This window comes from Maylandia zebra, linkage group LG13 (assembly GCF_041146795.1).
Source record: "Maylandia zebra isolate NMK-2024a linkage group LG13, Mzebra_GT3a, whole genome shotgun sequence".
Lineage (NCBI taxonomy): Eukaryota > Metazoa > Chordata > Actinopteri > Cichliformes > Cichlidae > Maylandia > Maylandia zebra.
The window spans coordinates 10,060,489-10,084,681 of record NC_135179.1 but is presented as its reverse complement, the minus strand read 5'-3'; the positions used below and the strand labels follow the sequence as shown (position 1 = coordinate 10,084,681).

At 39.3% G+C, this 24,193-nt stretch overlaps 2 protein-coding genes across 4 annotated transcripts; one reads left to right on the top strand and one right to left on the bottom strand.

The window, feature by feature from the left end:
• Window positions 1–303: 303 nt before the first annotated feature.
• On the bottom strand, window positions 304–3,143 carry zgc:65997 (C-signal). The gene is made up of 4 exons (XM_004553418.2): window positions 2,759–3,143; window positions 2,262–2,439; window positions 1,542–1,636; window positions 304–890 (listed from the first exon to the last, which is right to left on the bottom strand). The coding sequence occupies exons 1-4, from the start codon at window positions 3,083–3,085 to the stop codon at window positions 699–701; spliced, it is 792 nt and encodes a 263-aa protein (XP_004553475.1). The 5' UTR covers window positions 3,086–3,143; the 3' UTR covers window positions 304–698.
• A 933-nt stretch (window positions 3,144–4,076) lies between these two features.
• nphp1 (nephronophthisis 1) lies at window positions 4,077–14,132 on the top strand. 3 transcript variants are annotated; one of them, XM_076891497.1, is made up of 20 exons: window positions 4,077–4,329; window positions 4,655–4,716; window positions 5,049–5,109; window positions 5,367–5,500; window positions 5,737–5,944; window positions 6,527–6,628; window positions 6,853–6,992; window positions 7,191–7,236; window positions 7,374–7,461; window positions 8,329–8,423; window positions 8,506–8,634; window positions 10,035–10,109; window positions 10,254–10,364; window positions 10,439–10,521; window positions 10,701–10,777; window positions 10,896–10,995; window positions 11,176–11,288; window positions 11,369–11,442; window positions 11,691–11,749; window positions 12,679–12,844. In XM_076891497.1, the coding sequence occupies exons 1-20, from the start codon at window positions 4,264–4,266 to the stop codon at window positions 12,695–12,697; spliced, it is 1,842 nt and encodes a 613-aa protein (XP_076747612.1). In that variant the 5' UTR covers window positions 4,077–4,263; the 3' UTR covers window positions 12,698–12,844. The 3 variants fall into 3 exon arrangements, with proteins under 3 accessions (XP_076747612.1, XP_076747611.1, XP_004553476.3); XM_076891496.1 differs by having other exon boundaries at window positions 4,090–4,329; window positions 11,691–11,735; window positions 12,679–14,132; XM_004553419.5 differs by having other exon boundaries at window positions 4,095–4,329; window positions 6,853–6,989; window positions 11,691–11,735; window positions 12,679–14,131.
• Window positions 14,133–24,193: the final 10,061 nt, after the last annotated feature.

Sequence of the window (24,193 nt, the reverse complement as noted above, 5' to 3'; positions counted from 1 at the left end):
TCCAGTGTTTTTCCAGTTGCCAAATAGCTTCATCTTTATATCTCATAAAGAGTCAGATTCTTTGGGATTAACTTTTATCACAATCAGTTTCAGACTTGATGTGGATGAAAAAAAAATTCTTACAGATCCTATGTAAAGGATTTTATTATTTTATCTTTAGGAGTTAGTCTTTGTGCAACATTTGCATGTAGAATGTACTAGCAGATTAACTCCAGCCATGCAATCTTTTTTTCTTAAAACATACTGCATGTCCACAGCACTTGTTTCCAAAATGACTGCTTGTGTGTGTAATGCAACCACAAATTTTAAACAGTCAGATAATTTATTCACCTTTAATACAAACCACCTGATGATATTACTGAATTGGGGAAAGACGTCAAGATTAGTGAGATATTACATGATTTTTACCATTAAAATGAGCAGTACTAAATTATATGAGAGTTGTATGAAATATTGAAACCAGATACATTGTCAATAATGGCTTCACACAAAAGCTGTATGTGCTACAGATGATTTAAGCACTTTGGATAATTATGAGGTAGTAAAAGAGTTTTTTCATTGACCATCTGAACTGTCACTTGAGCACAAATGTCTTGTACAGCAATAGCATGAAGTCCAGCTCATCTCCACATTGTCTCAACACTGCTCAGAAATTCACCATTAAGACCAGAAGTGGTGAAATTCATCTCTTAGAAATTCTACCACGGAAGTTCGGTTCCATCCCAGCTGTACGCTTTTCCAGTCTTTTCTATATTTAGTGTGTCAACGATGCTCATTAGACAGTTCACAGAGTGTTCAGCGCTGAACAGCTTGTCTTGTGGCACATTCCGGTGATAAGGCCTGGAGAGGTCTGTGTTCACTGTTCCTGGATGTAGGGACACACAAACAACCTGGGGAAAAAAAACATCATTATGGGCTATGGGATCTATGTACAAGGGCATGCCCTAATCCATGCTCTAAAAGAAAGATACAAACACCAGTAACAAGCATCTTAGACCTTAAGCTCAGAGATGTTTTTCCCTTTTCATGTAAATCCTTGACTCCCTGCTCAAACCAGAGTTCCTCCCTGTCCAGGATGTGTACATCCTCATCATTGAAACAGTATCTCGTGGCCTGTAGGTGTGAACAGACTGCGGAGTCCTGGCCTGACAAGTTAGCTCTTGTGTGCTGTGCCATCCGTTTAGCCAGAGGTTGTTTGGTTTCCCCGATGTATAAATCCTGGCAATCCTCCTGGCACTTAACAGCGTACACTATATTACTCTATTTGTGACATATCTTTTGGGTGGACCAATTTTTGGCACAGTGTGTCTTGGGGTTTGAAACCAACAGAGACCCAGTCTTAAGAGAAAATGCGTCTCAGTTGTTCTGATAATCCCGACACATAAGGGTGGAAGTCACTTGGACGAATGACGAAATGTTTCTCCCACTGAAGACGCCAACCAAACAAACAACCACATGAATAGACTCAACTTTGGGATTTCCTTAACTTGATGATTGAGCATGCATCAAGACATTAATGCAGCATGTATGAAAACACTTACCTTGGGTCGACTGCGGCCCAGCTCTATAGACAAATTCCTAGTGGCCATGTTAAGAGCTGCTTTAGACATTCTGTAGCTGTACCAACCTCCAAGACCTGAGAAAAAAGTGTTAGAGATGAACATTTTACCACTGTGCATGCATGCACATTATAACAAAAGATAAATATCTGCTTTGTAACTATGCTCTGTCCTTCAGCTAAGTGACAAAAGTGGTGCTGCCTATGTGCATAGGTGGTTTTAGACAGGGGCCAACGCCCCCGTAGAACTAGCTCTGGCCTCTGTGCTCAAGAGATAATAATTAATTGATTTCTTATGGTGATATGCAGTGGCACGGTAACTGGAATTAAATTGCTGAGGTGTTCAACGTGGACCGTTTAGGGTGCTGCACACTTGCTCTTTTAAATTTGGAGCCGTTTAGCTGGTGGGTTTTTCTCCTGTTAACAAAGAACAGTGTAGAGAGAGAGGATGAAGATCATGAGGGGATGAAAGAGAGAAAGAGGAGTTAGCTGGAGAGGATGCAAAGAACGAGGGATCAGAAACAGAGACTGTCAATCCTGTACAGTATGTGCTTAATACATTAAAAAAAAAAACTTTTTTGTTTTGTTCTGTGCCCCGATTAAAAAAACAAAACAAAACACTGGTCCCACTGATAAATCTGGTCTGGAAGTGCCACTGCCTACATGACATGTATGCACAAAGTGTTTTGGAACCACCAGATACCATTGTCTCCAATTGATCCCACTTTCGCTGTGATGTTAACAATGATTCCGCTGTGCTGTTTGGCTTTCTCTGCAGGCTGCTGACCAAATCCACCACTGCCCTTAAGAAGGAGGGGGGAGAAATACTTGGCCATGACCAAAGGACCCACTGTATTAGTCGTTAAGGTGGAAATGATACCCTGAAAATGGGAAAAAAGTTACTTAATTAAGGATTTAATGAATTTGGTGTTGCCGATTTCAGACTCTCTTGCTGGACACAGACATCACCAGCACAGTTTAAGGACCACCAGAGATTGTTAGAAAAAGTCCAATGTATGTACCATTACAGGGGGAAATCCAAATGCCTCTATGATGATGGTGTCTCACCAAGTTTTTTGCACTACTTCTGTGCATGTATTTTCTACACAGGCAACGGTTTGACTCACGACAGTGAGTTAAACTAACTTTTACTCCAGTTTTTACGGAAATGTGGCTTCTCACACTAAAACAAAGGTCTACCTGTGCAGAAACATCCCTCAAGCTGGTCTCTCCTTTCCCCGAAGGGTGAAGCATTGCCGAGGAGTTGACGACTAGATCCAGCCGACCGAAACTCTCCTTAACCCTCTCTGCAGCTCCGCGGATGTCCTCCTCGTGGTTCACGTCCAGTCTGAGGACCATCAGTCGGCCCGGGTGTTGGCCGGCCAGGCTCCGCAATTCTGCAGCCCCGTCCGGGTTTCGACATGTTGCTACAACAGTAGCGAGTGATTTATTTTTAAGTATATATTTGCAGAATCCAAAGCCCAGTCCTCTGCTCGCACCTTGAATAAGAGCGACGGGTGCAGCCATGGTTGATAAATGACATAACTAACAGTGTTTGCTGCCTTCACTGCCACTCAAAGGGTCGTAACTTAGAAAATCGGGGGCAATTTAGCGAGGACGCTTGCCGAACGACATCTTAAATGGGCTCATAAGCGACCTTTAAACTTTTTTTTATATAAAAAAAACCCCAACGCTGTTACAGTGGTGATATGTTTTGAAATTATACATTTGAAATTTGGGGAAAAGAAAAGTGACAGTGAAGGTAACACGAAAGGCAAAGGACGTAACGTACGCCCCCTATAGGTCTTTCTGAAAGCACTTACACAACTGTGCATTGCAAGTGTCCTTTGAAAGAGTGATATAATTTTACAGGGCGTATTGACCAAGATTGTATTGTATTGTAGATGTGGTGCTGGATGGGTTCGATCAGTCAAAAGCTGAGGATTATTGGGGGGGAATTCACGCTCGATTCGGAAGAGAAGTAAAAATATCAGTAATATTTTATGTTATCTTTTTTGGACATAAAACCTGTAAAAGCATCAAACATCTAGGATTTAAAAACTAGTATTAGAGGAAATGGAAATGCATTACATCATAATTTGGAGGGTATTTGGATTCATATATGATTACAATCAATAATGGTAGTTTTGCCTTTTGATCCAATATTTGGCTTTAGACCGATCAATTTTTACGCTTATGGCATTGAATCTGAATTAAATGCGCATTAAACACAAACAACTCCAACATTATGAAGTCGCAGTAACGTCAGTAATTTTTCAAGGAATCGTGAGAAAATATCCAGACCAGTAGGCGGCGGTAGCTTGATGTAAGCTTGTAAACTGCCAATAATTGCAAAAAAAAAACAGAAAACATAGTCTTTGTATTAATATCGCGTTCATTCATTTACGAATATATAAAAATATATTACATAAGCGAAATATGCTGACTAAAACAAACCCACAATGAGCACGGAAATTACATTGACAATTAAAAAAAAATCGAAGAAGTCAGTTGCTTTTTCGGTCCACACTCCACACCAGTTGGTGGCGGTAATGCACCATTTTGCTGTTTGCCAACCGCCAATAAACCTTATACAGAAGAAGAAGAAGAAGTCAGTTGCTTAGCAACTGTTGGAAGCCCAGCGTCAGTTAGCAAGCTAGAAGATCAGCTAACACACGTACCGTGTGACCCTAAAAAGTGTATAAATGCCACTAAAAAGAAGAGGACCTTTGCAGCTAGCCCAGAGAGAAGTGGATGAAATAAAAAAACAGGTCAGTTCAAGAACGACGCTTTAAACTTAGGTGCGACTGCACCAAACTGTTCGGACTGAACGTTATACAGTTGTTGCACATGTACCACCAGAGCTTTTTCGAAATGATGTGATCCCGAGGCTTGAACTCGACTGTTTCTCTAAACACTTTTGTCTTATAAGCCCTTTACCGACGTGGCATGCGCTAGCATAAATATTGATTAGCATCTGTTCGTAACAATTCATTATGATGCACTGCTGTGAGTTAGCAATGTAAACCAGAATAAAAACCGACATAATCATCAATATAAACGCTGAACTGTACATTGATTTAAACACTTTCACAGGTTGACAGTCTGGAGAAGGATGTCCAGAGCCAGGCTGGATCCACTGAAGAGGCCTTTCGAAGGTAGAGCACCAGCAGTGCCCTTCCTTACTCCTTAAGATGAGCACCCTCACCTGTTTTAACATTGAAATCCTTGTGTGTAGTTAGTAGTCAGTTGAGCACTCAAAGGGTTTTCTGCTAAAAGTGTCACTCACCCAGTCACGCACAAATCCATACAGGATTGTATCTATAAACATTTTCTAACAATTACACACGTACTCAGACTGCAATGGGTCCATCAGTGAGTTCGCTATCAGTCTGCCCAAGGATATTTCAGCATGATGACCCTCTCTACCACATGCCCTGATCACCTACTTTATGGAATGCTTGAAAATTTGATATCTACTTGCAAACAGATGCCAAAAACTGCAAATGTCAGCAGAGGAGACACTAAGGACACTGAAGAAACTGAGCAAGGTTAGTTTTCTAATCTTTAAGAAACTTTTCAACCTTTTCAAATACTATTATTGTACACAGATTTAATATAATCTTTCGATGCCAACAATTGGAAGCAATCAGTGATATTACTTGACTAATATTAGTTGTTTTTATTAAAGCAGTTGTCATTACTTACGGCAGCAAATCGATATATTAATTTATCTTTGTGGAAAATGTTGCATGGTTGACAGCAGTGTAGCTAATTAGCCATCATAAGCTAACGCTTGATCTTTCAGGGTGAGGAGCTGGCTCCAGTGGGCAATTATGATCAGAGGAAACAGGAAGAGGAGCGACGAGTGCAAAACATCATGGAGCGTCTAAAAACTCTCTCTCTGGAGCTGTCGCCACCAGGACCTAGCACTGAAGCAGGGTTAGTGAAATGTGTGTTAAGTGCAAAGAAGGAAAACTGGGACGGTAGAGTTTTTTTGTTGTTGATCTGTGTATGTACTTTATAGTCCATGCTGCAGGGGGCTTGACTTCCCCACAACAATTTAACCTGCATGCTTCATTGCAAAGCATCAGTTTATCTGACAGATTCAATGACAATTGATTGACAAATCTGACCCAAGAATACCTTTTTTCACTGAATTATTCCCTGGTCCACAGTAATGTTTCAAAGGAAGATAGTGAAAATAGTGCTGAAGAAGACGATGACGAAGACAGTAACGACAATGAAGAGGAGCATGTAGAAATTGTTAACAACATTGCCGGTGATGAGAGGCGAGATTTGAAACCGCCATCTCAGTCAGATGCTCGCATCTACATGGTCCTCAGTGATTTCAAAGGAGAGCAGGAAGGAGATCTGTCTGTTCGGGTAAAACACAAACAGCCTTGATGTCAGCAATATATTTAGGACGTTTAGAGCTTGGATTCTTTCCCCTTGCATGTTAAAAGCGATATTGTATAATATTTAGTTTCAACAGAAGAGGGCGCTCTAGCCATCCAAATCTTCTTCTTCAAGTCTTGCAGGCCTGAATTAAGTAACAAATGTAATTTACATATTTCTGAAAACTATTTACCTTTTTAATTTTAAACATTTCTATGATGTGTCTGGTAGATATTGGCATGTAGTCTAGTGCACTGTAGTGTAATTTATAAGCTTTATTAATCGTTATGTCCATCCATCCATCCATCCATCCATCCATCCATCCATCCATCCATCCATCCATCCATCCATCCATCTCCACTTATCCAATTTGATATCCCTTTGTGTTAATGAATCTTATTCCATTGCTGGTTAATTTTTAATCAAGTACTTAACCGATTAGGAAGATAGGTTTATCCTCACATCTGAATTTTAGACATGTCTGTGATGAACTGCATTTGATCTCATCTGTTTGTTATAAATGTGTGAGTTATGTGAACTTACATGGTGTTCTGTGGCCTGTTGTTTCAGAAGGGGGAGGTGTTGAGGATTATCAGGAAGGCAGCAGATGGATGGTGGCTGGCTCAGAACACTAAAGGCAGCAGAGGAGTGGTTCCAAAAACCTTCCTGAAGGTACAAAATCTGCAATGATAGCAAGTCCAACATTATGAATTTTCATTTAGACAAGTGTTTAGCTGAAGGAATTATAAAACATTACTGAGAACATTAAAATGCAGCCTGCAGCAGTTTTCTTTATTCATTGTGTTTTTAATATTAGTATAGACTGACAAAAAAGATCAAGACCATAACAGGATATGATTTCTGATTATATTTTAAATGTAACCATAATGTGTTAGATTGGCTCTAGTGTTGATGAGGAAGATGATGATGATGATGACAATGATTCAAAAGAAGATGATGATGACAAGGAGGAGTCGGAAGAGGAGGAAAATCAAGATAGTGAAGAATTAACTGATGATCCAGACAAATGGAGGTTGAAAGTTTTTTATTTAATTTTTATTTAATGGCATTAAGCTTCCAGGGTCTGTGTTTCCCTACACTTGAGAGACTTTGTTTAAAAGGAAGATAATTTTGAAAACTACATTTATCCAGATTAATGGCAACATAAAAATATTACTTACTGGTGTGAATGAATAACATAATTATTCTTGGTTTCTTTTGTTTTTGTTGACAGTGCTTCACATTCTAACTGGTCTACAGTCAAAAAGGCTCTGAGTGAGGTGCGACTTTCTATACTCTACAGTTATAACTACAAGAACTGAAATTGCTATTAATTTTCCCAACAACAAATACTGCATTCATAATCTTTAGCGCTGTGTTAAATACGTTTTATGGTTTTATCGTGTGTCTGTGACAGATTGATGCAACAGATGTGCTCTCCGCCATGGGTGCTATACCTTCAGGATTCAGACCATCAACTCTCAATAAATTACTGGTGGAGGAAGGTCATTATGCAGCATGTGTGTGTGTGTGTGTGTGTGTGTGTGTGTGTGTGTGTGAGTGTGTGAGTGTGAGAGAGAGAGAGAGAGAGAGAGAGAGAGAGAGAGAGAGAGAGACTGGATAAACTCACAAATTAATATGAAGTAAACTCTGCCCACAATGGGGGATCTGTGCAGTTTTGGAAGCACTGGCAGAATTCAGTAAATCCTAGAGCTTGCTGGTCCACTGGTGGTGAACAGACCTGCCTCCCTTAGTGCTGCCTGACATCATCCTACAGGTTAAGTGGCTGTTATAAGGCTAGGGGAAAACTGTTTTCATTGCCAGTTACTCAACTTCTGCCAATTACTTTGTCAATGTATAATTTTTCTATAAAGCAGCAAAATATGTGGATTACATTTCCCCAATTCTAAGTAATGTATTCCAAGGTAGTAACAAATCCTTGCATCAGTGAAGCAGAAATCACAGGATGTGTCACATTTATATTTGGAAAAATCAACAATTCTACAAATTGTTGCATTTTAATGGAAATTTGGATTTAAACTAAGATGACACCCAAAACTTAAAACAGCTTGAACAGCTTACACTGTGAGATAAAGGAGCTGGTTTAAAAGACATTTTAATTTATTCAAGTTCATAACTGCACAGGCTTCAACAATTAAGAGTTTATACTGGGTGAGTTATACTGGATGTTATTTTTATTACTGTAGTTGTTTTGGTACAGTAGGTTGAATGGTGAGTTAGATGCACAATTTTTACCCTATTGTTACCGTATTGATAGAAGCAGCTGTCACTGTAAATAGTAATATTTATCTAACAAGCCAATGCTACATGACTTTCAGGGCAAAGCTGTAACCCTTTGTGTCCTTTATTAGGTGTAACATACAGAGGAAGTCATTACATTCAGCCTCAGCTCAGCCAATCACAGCTCTCCTTTAAAGACCTCTTCCTGGACCCAGACACTGGCAAGGTGAGCTTGTCCCTGTGTTTCTGACACTTACCAGCAACTATAGTCATAAACCTGCCTACTGTGTGATTCTCCTGTGGTGTAGGTTCGTCCTCGGCAGGTCAGCACGAGTGTTTGTTTCAGTTTGTGGAGCTGCAGGATGATTCCTACTCCTGGGGTCGGTGTTCAAGTCCTCAGCCGGCACGTCCGCCTCTGCGCCTTTGACGGAACTCAGGTATCATGGTTGTCTCTGTATACTTTTATTTTAGACACTAGTCCATGACAAAAAATGAAAAAGAAATCATTTAAAACCATTATGAGATATTTACAACATAAATTTATGCCACACACCAAGAAAGGTACTAAGTCACAAACATTTAGAGAACTGAGAAAGATCCTGAACGCTTCATTATATGAAGTTTTTTCTTTTTTGCGTCACTCTAAATAGACTCAAATGTGCTGTATAAAGTGGTGTACAGTCGTCTGCAAAAAGAGCTATTTCAACCTTATCTGCACATCTAGAATTTATGGCTTAGCATATTTGCTTGTGCAGAAAGCTTATACCACTGTCGTTATTACAAACAGAATCAGGGGAACATTTGCTTCCATTCTTCCTTGGTTGGAGCGATCATTATTACGTTCTTTTGTACTGTAATGTTTTACTGCACTTCTTTAATTTCTCCAAATGTCTTCAGAGTATAATGAATTTTATTAATACTTTTGGTGTATTAGGTAAAACAGGTGTCAAACATTACGGCTAGGGCATCGTTGTCTCTCCGTTTTGGCCTTCCGTCCACACTGAGACCGAAATGTAAGGGTGCATACAGGTCAAGGAAAGCGCAGCGTTCTGAAAACGCTTTTCAAAGCGGATACATTCGAAAACGCCGTTTTTGCGTAGCAGTGTGAACAGCGAACCCGGAACTTTTTCGAAGTTGATGATACATTTTGTCATGTGATGCAGTCATGTGACCAATTAAACTATGATAGCGGAGGGCATTATACAGCAGTTGTTTTGTTTGTTCTCAATTTTGACAGCCCTATTAAAGATCAGTTTGCACATGCTCCAGATAGCTTTTCTTCAAATTCTTTAATTCTCACTTGCTTTGCAACTTTGTACTTTTGTGTTACTCGCAGCAACAACTCACCTCATTGTTAGTCCATTTAAAAAACTTGGTGCTTTTCCTCAACATTTTGTCACAACATTTCAGAGAGCCGGAAAGTAAATAAGCAGCAGACAGAAATGAGGCAGGTCGAATCGTCTTGCGTTTCATGCATGCGCAGGACTGGAACGTAATCGTTTTCGGCCATGGATCAACAACTCTGTGAAAACAACTGAAAACGATAGTGTGACGCGGAGCGTTTTCAGACCAAAATGCCGTTTTCAAATTTAACCGGGCTAGTGTGGATGTAGTAATTCATATCCTTGATTACTTTAGTGGCAGGAATCATGTATTGGTCTCTTTAAGTGTGTAAGCTTATGAAACAGTCACATTTCAGCTCAACTCAGACAACAAAGAACACGTTTCTGCCATAAAACAGGAAGATTTTTATGCAGGGTTTTTTTCAGATTTAACTCTTTGTATCTAATTCCCTTGCTCTCTTGCTTTTTTCAACATGAGTTTCACTGTGTTTCAGGTTTTGAGTAACATCCACATAATAAGGGCAGCCTACAACGCCAAGAGCCCAAAGACCTGGAGCTTCTCTCCAAGGGTATGTGGAGGTTGCTATGTTTGTAACCTTACAACACAAACTGATTTGCAGACTCTTTGTACTGAGGCTCTGCAAAAGAAGACAAAAAAAGAAATTGTGAGAAATGTGAAATTTAGCATGTGTTCATGTGTGTGTCTGTTCAAGGTGACCGGTATCTTGCCCACCCTCTTGGATGGAGACTGTTTTCTGCGCTGCAACTCTGCGTCTCCTAACCTCGGGATCCTCTTTGAATTAGGAGTCACTTTTATACGAAATGTAAGGGTGCATACAATTTTGCGAATTACAAAAATGTATATAAGGAAAGAAAAGAAAAAGTGTCTCTGTTTTAGTCTACTGGGGAGAGAGGAGACCTAAGCTGTGGTTGGGCTTTCCTCAAATTGACCGATGATGCAGGAAATCCTGTGCCGAACAGGTACATGTGTTTTTTTACATTCATCCAGACATATGCAGAAAAAGCTGCGAAAATATATCAGAATATCTTTTCTTTAGACACCTACAGTAGTGAAAAGATTAACAAAGTAAAATGACACCTAGCGCAAAACCACTGACATTATTAAGCGCGCACAAAATTGAATTATCTACTGTGTACAGGACCTATGAACTGCCTGTGAATGGTGGCACTCCATATGAGAAGGATGTAGCAGTGGAGGCGTCACCCACTAGAGGATGTAAGGAGAAATGGCAGACTCAGTACATTTTGATCTTAAAATAATATAAGGAAAAAACAATAGAAACAAAATAATAGTTTTTATGTTATATTAATCAGTGTATCTCCTCTCCTTTCAGCTCCAAGTGGTGTTTTCCAGCAGATGCTCCAAGCCAGGCGGCAGCCCAAACTTGTTGTTAAGCTGAAATCAGCCAACAGCCGGACGCAAACACAGCTCGGGTTAGAAGATCAGTGAAAAAAAGACTGCCACTGTGCTTGAACACCTGCAGTAGAATATCTTATCCATAAAGCCTTCCTCTGTTTATTTGGACTCATTCCTGACTCATCTCAGATATATCCCTGTGTGTATGTATGTGCGTGCATGTATATGTTTGTAATAAGTACATTTTTTCTCTTCAGTGTCCTTCCAGATACTCTCCTCCACTGCCTAAACTGCATCCATCTGCTGGTTCTGCACAGGCATCTGCTTGCAGACGCACTGCTGATGGACAGGCCCACAATGCAGAATGCAGGTAGCTCGCACTGTCAGTGGTTCTTATCCAAACCGATCACATTCACAGCTCTGGGTTTAATACCATTATCTCTCTTTCAGATCTAATATGCAGTCCTATACTTTCAACCTTCCCTGTGTTGTTGGACCAGCCAGACCTGTTAGATGCTCTCAGGGTGAGAAAAGTCACATTTGTCATTCAAATAAGATTCAACAACTGCTCCTTTGTTTTGTTGCTTTATCAACACAGCTGAAATTCTGCTTGTTGAAGATGATTTCTGTGAGATTATTTTTAATATTCTCATAGTAAAAATAATGTGTGATTATATATAGAGAGAGTTTAAAGCTTGTTAAGTGGTATGACCCATCACATTTGTTTGATGGTAAGGACAACTGAATATTCAAATAACTGTGTTTCTTCCAGAGTGCCTGGCTGGATGCTGAGACTAACATGAACAGAGCACAAAAGGTGCGTGCGTGTAGGTGTGTAGTTATACAACTCTGTGTCCAAACACATTTTTGCCCGGTGCAAATATAAAAAATGGAATGCAAATTATTTGAACTACATATTTGCTTAAATAGTATAATGGCAGTCATTATAAAACGACTGAAAAACTGCTGAGTTTGAGTTTAAGTGTAGTTGTCTCGGTGGTCTAGCGTCCCCTGTGTCTGGATGGAAGCATATGCAAACCTGTAAATATATTAATCGGGCCTGTACCAACTATTTTGAAACGTAAAAATTTTAATTATTTTTTCCTTCCAGGTTTTTAATATGTCTTTTTGTCATGTTTAATCAAATATAAGGGATTGTATGATTTGCAGGCCAGACATTCTGGATTTATTTACATTTTATGCATTATTACAACTCTTTTGGAAACAGGGTTTTGGGACACAGATCCCATTACAAAGTGATATGTTGGGGATCTGCTTTCTTTTTGGGAACAAAGAGGAAATAGGATGTTTTGGTTAGGTAAAAGGTAGCTTTGAAGAAGTATTGATTGCCTGGTTTAATTAATTAAACTCAGTAGGGATAGCTACTGAGTTTAGGGATAGCTCAGTGGGGTAGGGATAGCTCAGTAGGTAGAGTGGTGGCCCCATGATCGGAAGGTTGGGGGGTTCGACTCCACTGAACGGTTACCCTGAGGTACCGTCCCTACACACTGCTCCCTGGGCGCTGCATTGGTGGCTGCCCACTGCTTCACTGGGTGAATGGGTTAAATGCAGAGGAGCAATTTCCCTACGGGGACTATCGCATACACATTAATACATTACACATTATTACAGTAACAGTCTGCATCTTTGGATGCGTAATATCAGCTCAGACCTGTAGAGGATGCTGTCAGTATAATAGATTGGGTGGCTTACACTGAGATGTGAATATGAACTAAAGCTTTCTCCCTGTGTGTTTACAGAGGGACCTCTCCTATCTAAAACTGGAGTTTGTTAAAGTCTACATGTCATCTGTGTATTTCCTGCTCCACTCTCCATCGCTGCCCTGTTATCGTTGGGCGGACCCGCTCTCTGAGGAACAACGCGCAAGAGTCATCTACGCAATGCTGGAAATGCTGAAAAACCAACGCAACAACACCGGCCAGTCAGGAGTTCCTGAGGTCTTTGTTGATGGCGCTCACGCGCATCTCGCTTTTGATGTTACCGAGTTGACTTTTGACCTTCTCCGTGTGGCGTGGTGACAATAACGTCATCTCCCTCTGGCTGAAGGTGCTATTTGGTTGAAGTTAATTATCCTAATTTTCACGTATATTTTGAAAATAATTAAAGGTTAAAACTCACAATATTCTATATGTTTATTATTTTTAGTAAATTTTAATGAAGAAGACCAAAACCAGCAGTGGTTGAAATTTGAATGAAAGACCGGGCTTCCTCTTTAGTAGCTGTTTTTCATTACAATATATCACATACTATAACCTAGTTAGTCTTTCATGTAGTTATTATAGTTTTAGTTTTGGTCCATGGCACAGATGATATATAATATGTCATATTTTAGATACACTTAAGATAAAACATGTGACAAGATAGGGCGATTCTTCATTGGTTTTTCACTGAATTTGTTGAAAACAAGACAAAACTCACATGTCCAACACGCTTTACTTCCTTTCTGCTTCTGCTAAACTACTGAGCATACACGTCTTTGCGAACCTTATGTTTACCAAAGGCACTGATCGTAGTCTGTGTAGCTGTGAAATAAAATATTTTATTTATTTTGTATTTAATCACAGAATCAACGTCCTTCCTCTTAAAGATAAAAAAATGTGTTACAGGATTAAAAAAGGGACAATGAGTGCCACTGATGCCAGTAATGGTAACATTATTGGCATGTTTTAATTTAAATTTTATGATAGAAATTGTGTTCTTATCACTTATTTACATCCACAAAGGTGCTTTTTCAGCCCTGTCATCTCACTGGGTACTGAGCCCCACCCATTATTTCAACATCATTGTGTGTATGTGCTTGTTTGGGAGGGTCTGTAGTGTAGGGTTACAGGAGTTAATAATTGGCCCGCTGTGTTCTTTTTATAGCCTGGTATAAAAGCTAAGGAGCACTAGGAGGTTGGGTCAGTTTGGGTGCTGTCGGTTACGGCTCCACGTCCAAAGCAACATTTATTACAGCAATTCAACATACTTTTTTATGATAAATTGTATATTGTCACACTAAACATATTTCTTTGGGAATAAAATCTGAAAAAGATGTTTGAAAGGCATTTAAGGCTTCTGTAATTTAATTTATGAGATAAGACCTTTAAAAAAAATCCATATTATTTACACTGTTGGTTTTGTAATATGAAGATGTTAGTAAATGTTTCTTTAAACTCTTCACATATATCCCCCAACACATTCTGAATAAAAAAGAAAGGAATAAGATGTAGCCTGTTAATTGGTGAGTAGAAATGCTTAAGGGCATATTTTATTTCCCCATGTGTATTTGACAACTGACTACAGTAATTTAATTGTACCCTAAAGGCATGAATATATCTGCCAGGTCATGCTACTCAAGAAAAGCAACAAAGCCAGTAAGAATATTTCCAAAATGACAAAGAGTGCAAACACCTATTAGCATGTTAGTAATTCCTATTACATCCCCTCATCGTCTAACATGATCTTAACCTTGAAACTAACACACATTTAACCTTCTGTTTGAACTTCAAACTGTCTTGTTTAACTGAACACTGACTATAAAGCCTTTATCCCCCCCAAAGTGATATTCCAAGTCCCCAGCCCAATACCTAAAGTGGTCTTTCTGAATGTGTATAAACATACCAAGCCTTTTGTTGGTGCACTGTTTGCAGGCGACTCATATTCCACATCCTGTATTTCCACATTCCAGTGCAGTTGCTGCGGTTGCTGTATGCTGTCCCTGATGACCGGAGCGTTGATAAGCTTTGGAAAAAACAAAACAAAACTGGATTACCATCAGGGTAATAGTAGTAAGATATCCCAGGGCTGTGTCAAACAAAGGGAAAAGAAACTCTTTGTGAAGCCCAGAAGGGACAGAGAAGCGTTTGGTCCTGAATTATATTTACAGGTTTTAGATTATCCCTTGATTGACAGTAGCAATGAGCAAGATGTGCTTTTCCCATGGTATCTAGACGGTAAAATAATAAAATAAAATAATAATTAATGAAATTTAAGTCTTACAGATTAAACAGAAAATACTTTTACTATGTACCTATAGAGAGGTAGTGAGGCTACACTGTAAAGAAAACAGAATCCAGAGTGGCATTTAATGGTGTTTCCGAAACCTCATATCATACAGTTAGTCAGCATGGGTCTGATCATCTAACATGTGTTTGAGTAAATTTCCAGGGTTGATGAGACAATGTTATTTGAGATTAGTCAAGAAATTATCTATTAAAATATTATATTGCACTTGGGAAAGTGATTTTCTTAAATATGTACACACAACACAACAGCAAAGTACTAACCACTGCTAAACTCGCCCACTGTGCCTTGCCAGCTTCTATTCCCAGTTTGTACAGTATCGTTCCAGTGCTCGCTGTGTGATGAGGTCACCTGTGTAGAATTCCACTAGCTTCAAAGAGAAAAGAGGACAGTACCAGGGGGAGAAACAATATTGAACTATTGTGGACACTTTGTATGTGTTAATTAATTGTCACTAGCTGCTATATACTGTCTGTGAAGGTTCACAGTCATCCAGGTCATCGTAGTCAAAGGAGCTTGCAAAGAAAAGCGTCTGGACTTCTTTAAGTTGCTTGAAGACGTTTCACCTCTCATCCGAGAAGCTTCTTCAGTTCTAAGGTCAAATGGTGGAGAGTCCCAGATATAAACCTAGTGGGAGTGACCCCCCACAGAGGGACAAAAGGACCCCCTGATGATCCTCTAATCGCCTGAGCCAAGGTGGGAAACTGGGTGTGGGTCCCAATCAGCCAGAGTTTTGGGTGAGCTCATTGTGAAACCTGGCCCCACCTTATCATGCGAATTCCTGAGGTCAGATGGCCCAGGATGTGAGTGGGCGTTAAGGCGTCTGGGGAGGGAACTCAAAACTGGATTATAGATGGCAGAGAGTTGGTGTGGTAAACCACCGCCTGTGTTCAAAGACGGTCGCTCACAGTGGACATAGATGGCTTCTTTCACTCCTCTTTCAAACCATCTGTCCTCTCTGTCCAAAATGTGAACATTGGCATCCTCGAAAGAGTGTCCTTTATCCTTAAGATGCAGATGGACTGCTGAGTCTTGTCCTGTGGAGGTGGCTCTTCTGTGTTGTGCCATGCGCTTGTGAAGTGGCTGTTTGGTCTCTCCAATGTAGAGGTCTGGGCATTCCTCGCTGCACTGTACAGCATACACCACATTGTTAAGTTTGTGTTTTGGCGTTTTGTCTTTCGGGTGAACCAGTTTTTGTCTGAGTGTGTTGCTGGGTCTGAAATGCACCGGGATGTCGTGCTTGGAGAAAACTCTCCTGAGTTTTTCTGATACACCGGCTACATAGGGGATGACAATGTTGTTGCGTCTGTCCTTCTTATCCTCCTTCGCTGGTGTCTGGTCTTCTTTTCTGTGCCTCTTTGCTGACTGCTATATACTACTTTTTTCCATATATGAAAATTGCTTGACAGGGGTGTGAGCCAAAAATGATCTAGCTTCTGGGTTTGCTCAAATGTTTCTTCTTGTTATATGATGGTTTCATAATAACAGACATTCTAGACATTGGTAAATGCTGCTACTGAGAGAGAAACTACAGGCAATGTCAGTAAACGTGGTGGTGGACAGGTATATAAGGCAGTATGTGGGCAGTAGAGGGGGGTCTGTGCCATCTCCATTCCTTATCACCTTGTAACCTCGTACTTCTGATTCATGCTACCTACAGAAATACTTTGATGATTCTTCAGTGATTGGATATATAAGTGATGAGCAGGAGGAGGAATACAGGGGACTAATGGTCTGGAATAAATCATATCCTTCTGAATGGGAGTAAAACCAAAGAGATGATGATTGACTTCAGATGGAAGAAGATGGCTACACGACCTCTAGCTGTGCTGGGACAGGATTTTGATGTGGCGGAGGAGTAAAAGTATTGGGATGTCCACACGGACAACTGGCTAAACTAGAAAACCAACACAGAGGCTTTATACGAAAAGGGTTCTTTTGGATCTTTTCAAGTCTGCAGCGCAGTGATTAAGATTATCCATCACTCAATTGTGTTAAGTGTAGGATACTCGGCTGGGGGAGCAGTGTCAGAGACACCAATAGACTGAATACACCGATTAGTAGAGGCTGGCTCTGAATGGCTGCATCACTATTAAATCTCATGGTACTAAGAGTTTGTTTAAAAAGAGAGTAAAATGTGACTTTATTTGAAAGCAGTGGTGTATTGTCAGATGCTCCTTTTTTCAAATTGTGGTCAACAGGAAAGAAAAATCTTATCTGTGCCATATCGAGCTCACTTTGCTAACTATAGAGGTGAAGATAATGTATTAACTCCACTGCAGATCACTCAACACGGACCATCATTGTGTAGATATAAATGATACTGGACTGCAGACTGAAAAAACTGTAAAACTGTAGACCTGATTGTTATCACATGGAAAAACTGAGACGTTCTCACCCAGTTCTCTTTGTGCCCCAGGTGGACTATTGTCTAAGGAGGAAGAAGTAGAAGAGGTGATAGTGGTGGGGATTTCACACAGTAAGTAGTTAAATGCTAGAATATGCACACACAGATTTAATGTCCTATCAGTGTTATTAAAAGAAAAAAAAAAATAGATTCATAGTGGAGGATCTAGAATTATCATGATCACAGATTCAGTTTGGGAAACGGAAACTTTGTGTTACCTTATGATGTGCTGGAATAATTATTTGGTGTCTATCTCATGTTTTCAAAGAGTTTTCCCTTAATTTAAATGGAGACTAACTATCTTTTAATGGCTTAAACAGCTTTTTGTTTGAAATTAGAGCTTGTGCACAAAATTGCTAGGTGAATGGGTTACAATGTGTGCCTTTGTGTTTTGCATCTTTACTGTAGTTTTAATTTGTTTTCTTTCTTTCTTTCTTTCTTTCTTTCTTTCTTTCTTTCTTTCTTTCTTTCTTTCTTTCTTTCTTTCTTTCTTTCTTTCTTGCTAATTTTGTTTCAAGTAACATTCAGTGGACATTTTGTAAGAACTTGACACAGCTGAAAAGTTTTAGATGTTTGGACCATTAACCAAACGGAGAGTAAGCCAACTAAAAGAGCTGAAAGATATTAAAATGCTTCAGACATTTTCAGGAACACAGTGTTTACTACATATCTAGTTATTAGATCTTAACATCCAGTTTTGATTAAAACATGTTTGTAATGCATTCAATGACGTTTGAGGGTATAGGTCATTTGACAGCTATAGAATAAATCCTATGAAGCTTAGTAGAGCAAACGTGTAAATTAAAAAACAGGCTAAGTTTACTATATATAGGTGCAGCTCGAGGTTACCTCGAGGTTACAGTTCACAGCATTGGGGGAGTCCTGAGTCCCTGGACGTGCAATGGGTTTGTTGTCCAGGCTTAGGACACAAAATATAATGCATTTTCTGTCATTGTCTTTGTGTGTATTTGTGTATGTGAGTGTGTGTGCACGTGTATCCTGTAACTAGATCCAGAATAGAGGATCTAGTGCAAGGTGTGTCTGTCTCATGTCTGCTTATTCTGTCTTGTGTGTTTGTCTGGTGGTAATGACTGAGGGGGTTTTATATTGCAATATGATAGCTACAACATCAACAGTTATTCTAAGATTGTGTTTGCCACAAAGTCACATCTAAAATGCATTATTTGTGCAAGTTAAAATCAAACTAATCAGATGAAGACTAAATGAATTTGCACAAAGATGAAAAGGATTGCAGTTTTAAGTTCTTTAATGTGCTTTTACCCCGATGACGGTTGGATATATACCAGCAGCTGGTGTTTTGCCCCTCTGGTGTTTCGGCCAAGACCTGCTCATGTATTGAACAGATATGTAGGACTGCTTTCTTGCATTTGTGCAATATCTCTAAATTTAGAAATATCCTGTCTCAGAGTGATGTTGAAAGCTAATTCATGCATTAATTACTTTTAGGCTGAGCTACTGTAATTCATTATTATCAGACTGTCCTAAAACTCCCTGAAAAGCCTTCAGTGGATACAAAATGCTGCAGCAAAAGTACTGACAGGGACTAGAAAGAGAGAGCATATTTCATGTTGGCTTCTATTCATTAGCTCCCTGTTAAATCCAGGATCAAATTTAAAATCCTCTTCATATACCAGTCCTTTTTGAGCAAGCATATAGGATAACCTGAATCCTGCATTGGTTACACTACAATAAGTTTGGGCTGTTACAGCCATGATGCACTGACTGTTTCTCGTTCACTCACATTTTTCATTCTCTGTGTTACTATCCCTCTCCCCTCACCTTAAACCAGTCGCAGCAGATAGCCGCCCCTCCCTGAGCGTGATTCTGCTGGAGGTTTCTTGCTGTTAAAAGGGACCGCCAGTTGTTCTTTAGGGCTTGGTACCCAATCTCAGAGTGTGAGGATAATTATACCTCTGCCCTCCCGTAACATTTGTGTTGTACCTGGAGAATCTCTAGTTGTGACAGCACTTGCTTATTCCGAATGTTCGAACACTGAGGTACTAGTCGTTTCAATGTTAGTGTAGATGTTGGGTGTCAAAAAATCCATAGGTTCCATATCTCTTTCACGTATCACCTTTTGCTGGGGTTAGATGCGTAGTAGCACTTCAACAATTCCCTATTCTCATGCCTTGTCCACTAGCTTATTCCAGTAGCCCACTTCTCATCAGTGTGCCCTGGTTCCTCAGCTTATGGGCAAAGGGCAGCATGGCTTCAGTTATGTGTCTGTTAATCATATTTTGAGGTAGGCCTGGGTAACATGGGGGGACCTAGACTGGAGCCCTTACTGGATGCATGCCCTTGGTTGGGATTTAAAATCCTACCTATTGTTCTGAATATGGTAGTGTTGTCCTTGGTTTTTCTCAAGCTTCTCATGTTGCCACTTCTTCTTTTGTCCTCCACTTGCTCAGTTTCCTCAGTTTTTTTGAGGACATGTGACACACTGTGCCATGAGAGGCTAGGTTTATGAGCTAATAGTGTTTTGGGAATCACCTTGGTGTCAAAATACAATTTTATGCTTGTCAAACAGCATATTTATATTCTAGTTTTTTCTAATTCAAGAAAGAAATGGGAACCAATGATATGTTTTTATGATGGGCAGCTAGTAGCAAAGTGACAATTTGAAAATTTGGTTTATTGTTATGTGTAAACACAACACTAGTTTATCCTTGAGTGAAGTGTCTTTCAGGCTTGAGTGATTTATTTAGAAAACTTTAAATAATGGTGCATTTCTGTGAATAATACTAATACGTATACTTTAATACTAGTCATATACTTAATATATTATTTAATATTATTGTTATTATTTAACCCTCAGCAGGATTATTTGTGCAAATAAAACTAAATAAAATATATTTTCTATAAATGAAGAAATGTTTGCCATGGTGATCACATTACCATGGCAAACAAAATCCTTGCTTCAGTTTCACTTGAATAGTGTACCTGACGCATGTTTTGTCGTTAAACAGGAACATGTCCTTATACGTATTAGCTTTAACAGACAAATGGGTTGACAGAGGGTGTGTCAGCATCAGCAGAACAAAACAAGTATTTGTCACTGAAAGAGGGAACGTGCATGTGGAAGGTTTGAAAGCTACTCTTTCAGAGTGACTCACAGTCCAATATTGAAATTGCATGTTAAACAGGAATCACAGAATATACTAAACAGGAAAACAGACATTAATTTCAAAGTTTTTTTTTTCTAATTCATTGTTATACAACTAGTTTTGAAAGTAGTAAATCAAAGTATACTCAAGTAAAATGTGTTATTGAGGTGAGAGAAATGTATGCTGTTAAGATTACATGAAATTAGAAATTGTACCCATGTTTTTTTCCCAGTAATTTCTAATCTTTAACTCAGAAATTCATCTTACAAAGTTCCAAAGCATATTAGGCACATTACTGTTTTTGTGAAAATTTGTAGGCTGTCAGTTTCCAATTAAAACAAAGATCTATTAAATAATACAAGATCATCTGTGCTCAGCAAGACCCTGAACCTGTCATGATTGGGCTGTGTGGCAGGCAGGAATTGGACCCAAACGCAAGCTCACGGAGGCAGGCATGAACTCAAAACACAGCTTTATTGCTGGAAAGAAAAAGCATACAAACTAAACTGGAAACTATAACGTATTACACAGAGAAACACAGGGCCCTGAATGACGGAGAACGCGACACTGAGCTGAGGGAGACGTGGACATAAATACACAGAGGGTTAACGAGGGAAGTAGGAGCACACGGGGGACACAGGTGACACTGATAATCATAACGAGACACGGCAGGAGTAAACACAACACTGACGGGAGACTGTCAAAGTAAAACAGGAAGTACCAAGAGGTGCAGACAGGAGGAGAGAGAGAGAGCACGGGGAGGGCACAGACATAATGGGCTGGGGAAACATGGAATAAAACACAAGGAGGGGAGACGAGGACTCACCGATACACAGATGGGCACACAGGGGGTAAAGTCACATGGGGAAAACAAATAGGGAACATCTTAACAGAACCACCTAGGAACCAAGGCATAAATAAAGAACAAAATACAAAACATACGAAAACTAAGAATGCTGGGCCAACATGGCCCAGGATCATGACAGAACCACTAGCTGTACTCAGAAAGGTCTCCTTGTTTTGAGAAGCAGTATTGGTTCATTTTAGAGCCAAGTTATGAAAACATTTATTTCTATTTTAAACTAGTGCTGTCAGCATTAATCTACAGGGTGGGCCATTTATATGGATACACCGTAATAACATGGGAATGGTTGGTGATATTAAAGTCCTGTTTGTGGCACATTAGTATATGTGAGGGGGCAAACTCCTCAAGATGGGTGGTGACCATGGTGGCCATTTAGAAGTCGGCCATCTTGGATACAACTTTAGTTTTTTCAATAGGAAGAGGGCCATGTGACACATCAAACTTATTGGGGCAATCCATGCTAACTCACTAACGGAGATTTTATGGCATTAACGTCATTTTAACGAGATTAATGCTGATGGCCTTTTCTTGCATGTTGCTAACTTCAAATGTATAGGTATGAGGACCAGTGTTTATTCATATAAAAAACGCTTTTGATTTGGTCAATCATGATCTTTTTTTGTACAAACCTTTCCTAGAATAAATTGATATGTTTTCATTGCTATTTGTGCAATAGGGTGTGAAGTATGATTAGTCAGCACAGAGGGGTACCTCAGGGTTGCATCTAAGGACCGCTTCTTTTTAATAATCATTTACTGCTCTTTTCATGTGATTGCCTACACCAATATGATGCTATCATCAAAAGCTTCTTTTTTACAAGTTTATAAATAAGTCGGATGGATTTAGATACAAAAATGTACATCCTTTGCAAACTTTGCTTAATATATCCAAATATTAAAATGCGAAGTAGAATGTCAATCTTAAGTTATCATTTGCCTCTAATATGTAATGACAGCTGGGAAGATCAGAAATTTGAAATTTGGCATGTACTTCATGTGTGGATTGATTTGAACTCACCTTCAAATCACATATTGATTATATTTTTTAAAAATGCCAATTTTTTTTAATGCTCCACACATTTTTTTTTTTTACACATAATCTTAGGCAGAGACTTGTTTCACAACTCATATTACCAGTAATGGAATGCACTGAAGAGGCAGCACTGTTACCTCATAGCAAGAAGGTCCTAGGTTTGAATCCAACATCTGGCCAGGGGCTTTTTGCATTTGCATGTTCTCCCTGTGCTTGTGTGGGTTCTTGCCAACTTCCTGCAACAGTCGAATGACATGCTGTTAGTCAGGTTATCTTAATTTGTCATTCTAAATAGTCCATAGGTGAGAATGTATATGTGAATGGTTGTCTGTTGCTTACCCCTGCGGCAGACTGATCTGTTCAGGGTATGCCCTGCCTCTTGCTCTATGGTAGCTGGCTTAGGCTCCAGCCCACCTGCAACCCTGATCTGAATTATCACTAACACAGTGTATCAGAATTCTTTTAAAATTCTTCAGATATATTTAGGCTTCAGATTTTACAACTCAAAACGATTATTCACCGTTAATCAATGTATCTATGATAGGAAGTAAAATTCATGGATCACCCATGTGATGCATGTGTAGCAGTAATAATTTAAATTCATATGCTGTTTATGTTATTTATTTTGTGGTAACAAAACAGGTTTGGTGACTACAGACAATGATTAAAAAAGGTGGAAGGATCTTGAGCTTGTCTCACACAAGATGTTTTGCATATGGTAAAGGGTTTTAATCCCTCATCCTGGAAACCGTCACACTGTGCTTGACAGTTTGACTTGGAAATGAAAGCACAAAGAGACCTATTTGTTCTCAATATATTGTAACTTCACAGTTTGGGGTTGTCACTTGATTTAGTTGAAAGGATTCATATAAGTTTAGTGACTTTAAAGAGTTAAAGGTGATGAAATTCACCTGCTAGAACCTCTAAGGCTTAACCTACAGCAACTATTACTTTGTTTTAGAAGGAAAAAAGAAATAGAGGAAGAGGAACAAAAGTGCTGTACTCCAAAGTGCTGAAATGTTGCCAAGTGGAAACATATGATGTAACAATTGATCAATTTAACTCCTGCCACTCCCAACTTCCCTGTTTCTCGCTGGTTATTCTCACGTTTGTTCTCTTGTTTCATTTCAGACCTCTTTATCTATCTGCGCGTTTGATCCTTTAAGTCTCTACTTTTTCCTGTTCAGACTCATGTGCACTTTATGTTAACAAACCAAACAAAACTTCAGTCTATGCATCCCTCGCCCAGTCTTTTAGACCTAAACTTCTGCAGTTTCAGCAGACAGCTAATAAAAGACACTAGTTTAAGAGGAATGCACTTCAGTCAGATCCTACACAAACACATTAAGACATAAAGTCAAAAGCAAACATTAACTCAGATGTCAGTGACTATATGATTAACAGGTCAGTCATATAAAATGGTATCAGAGCCTTAAAAAAATCCTCAAATCACATGTAAATTGACTTTCATGTTTAATGTACTTGACAATGAGCTTCCAAGCATCATGCCCATATACTATGCTACTGCCACCATGCTTATGTATATTCTGTAATCCCAGTCTGGCTGCAAGATTTTGACCTCCACCTATACTGTGTGGCGGTCAGAACAGCTTTTTCTTCTTAAGCAGTGAATTCTCTTGTTTGTATGTTTGGTGTTGTTGTGACACTGCAGAATAAATTTTGGAACCCATTTGATGGTTTGAGGCTGATCAGATGACGACTAGCTGGATAAGAGTTTATTTTAATATTACCTACAACAGTTAAAAATGTTATTAGAAGTGTAAAGTGATTATAGATGGAAGCAGCAACCATGTCACCAA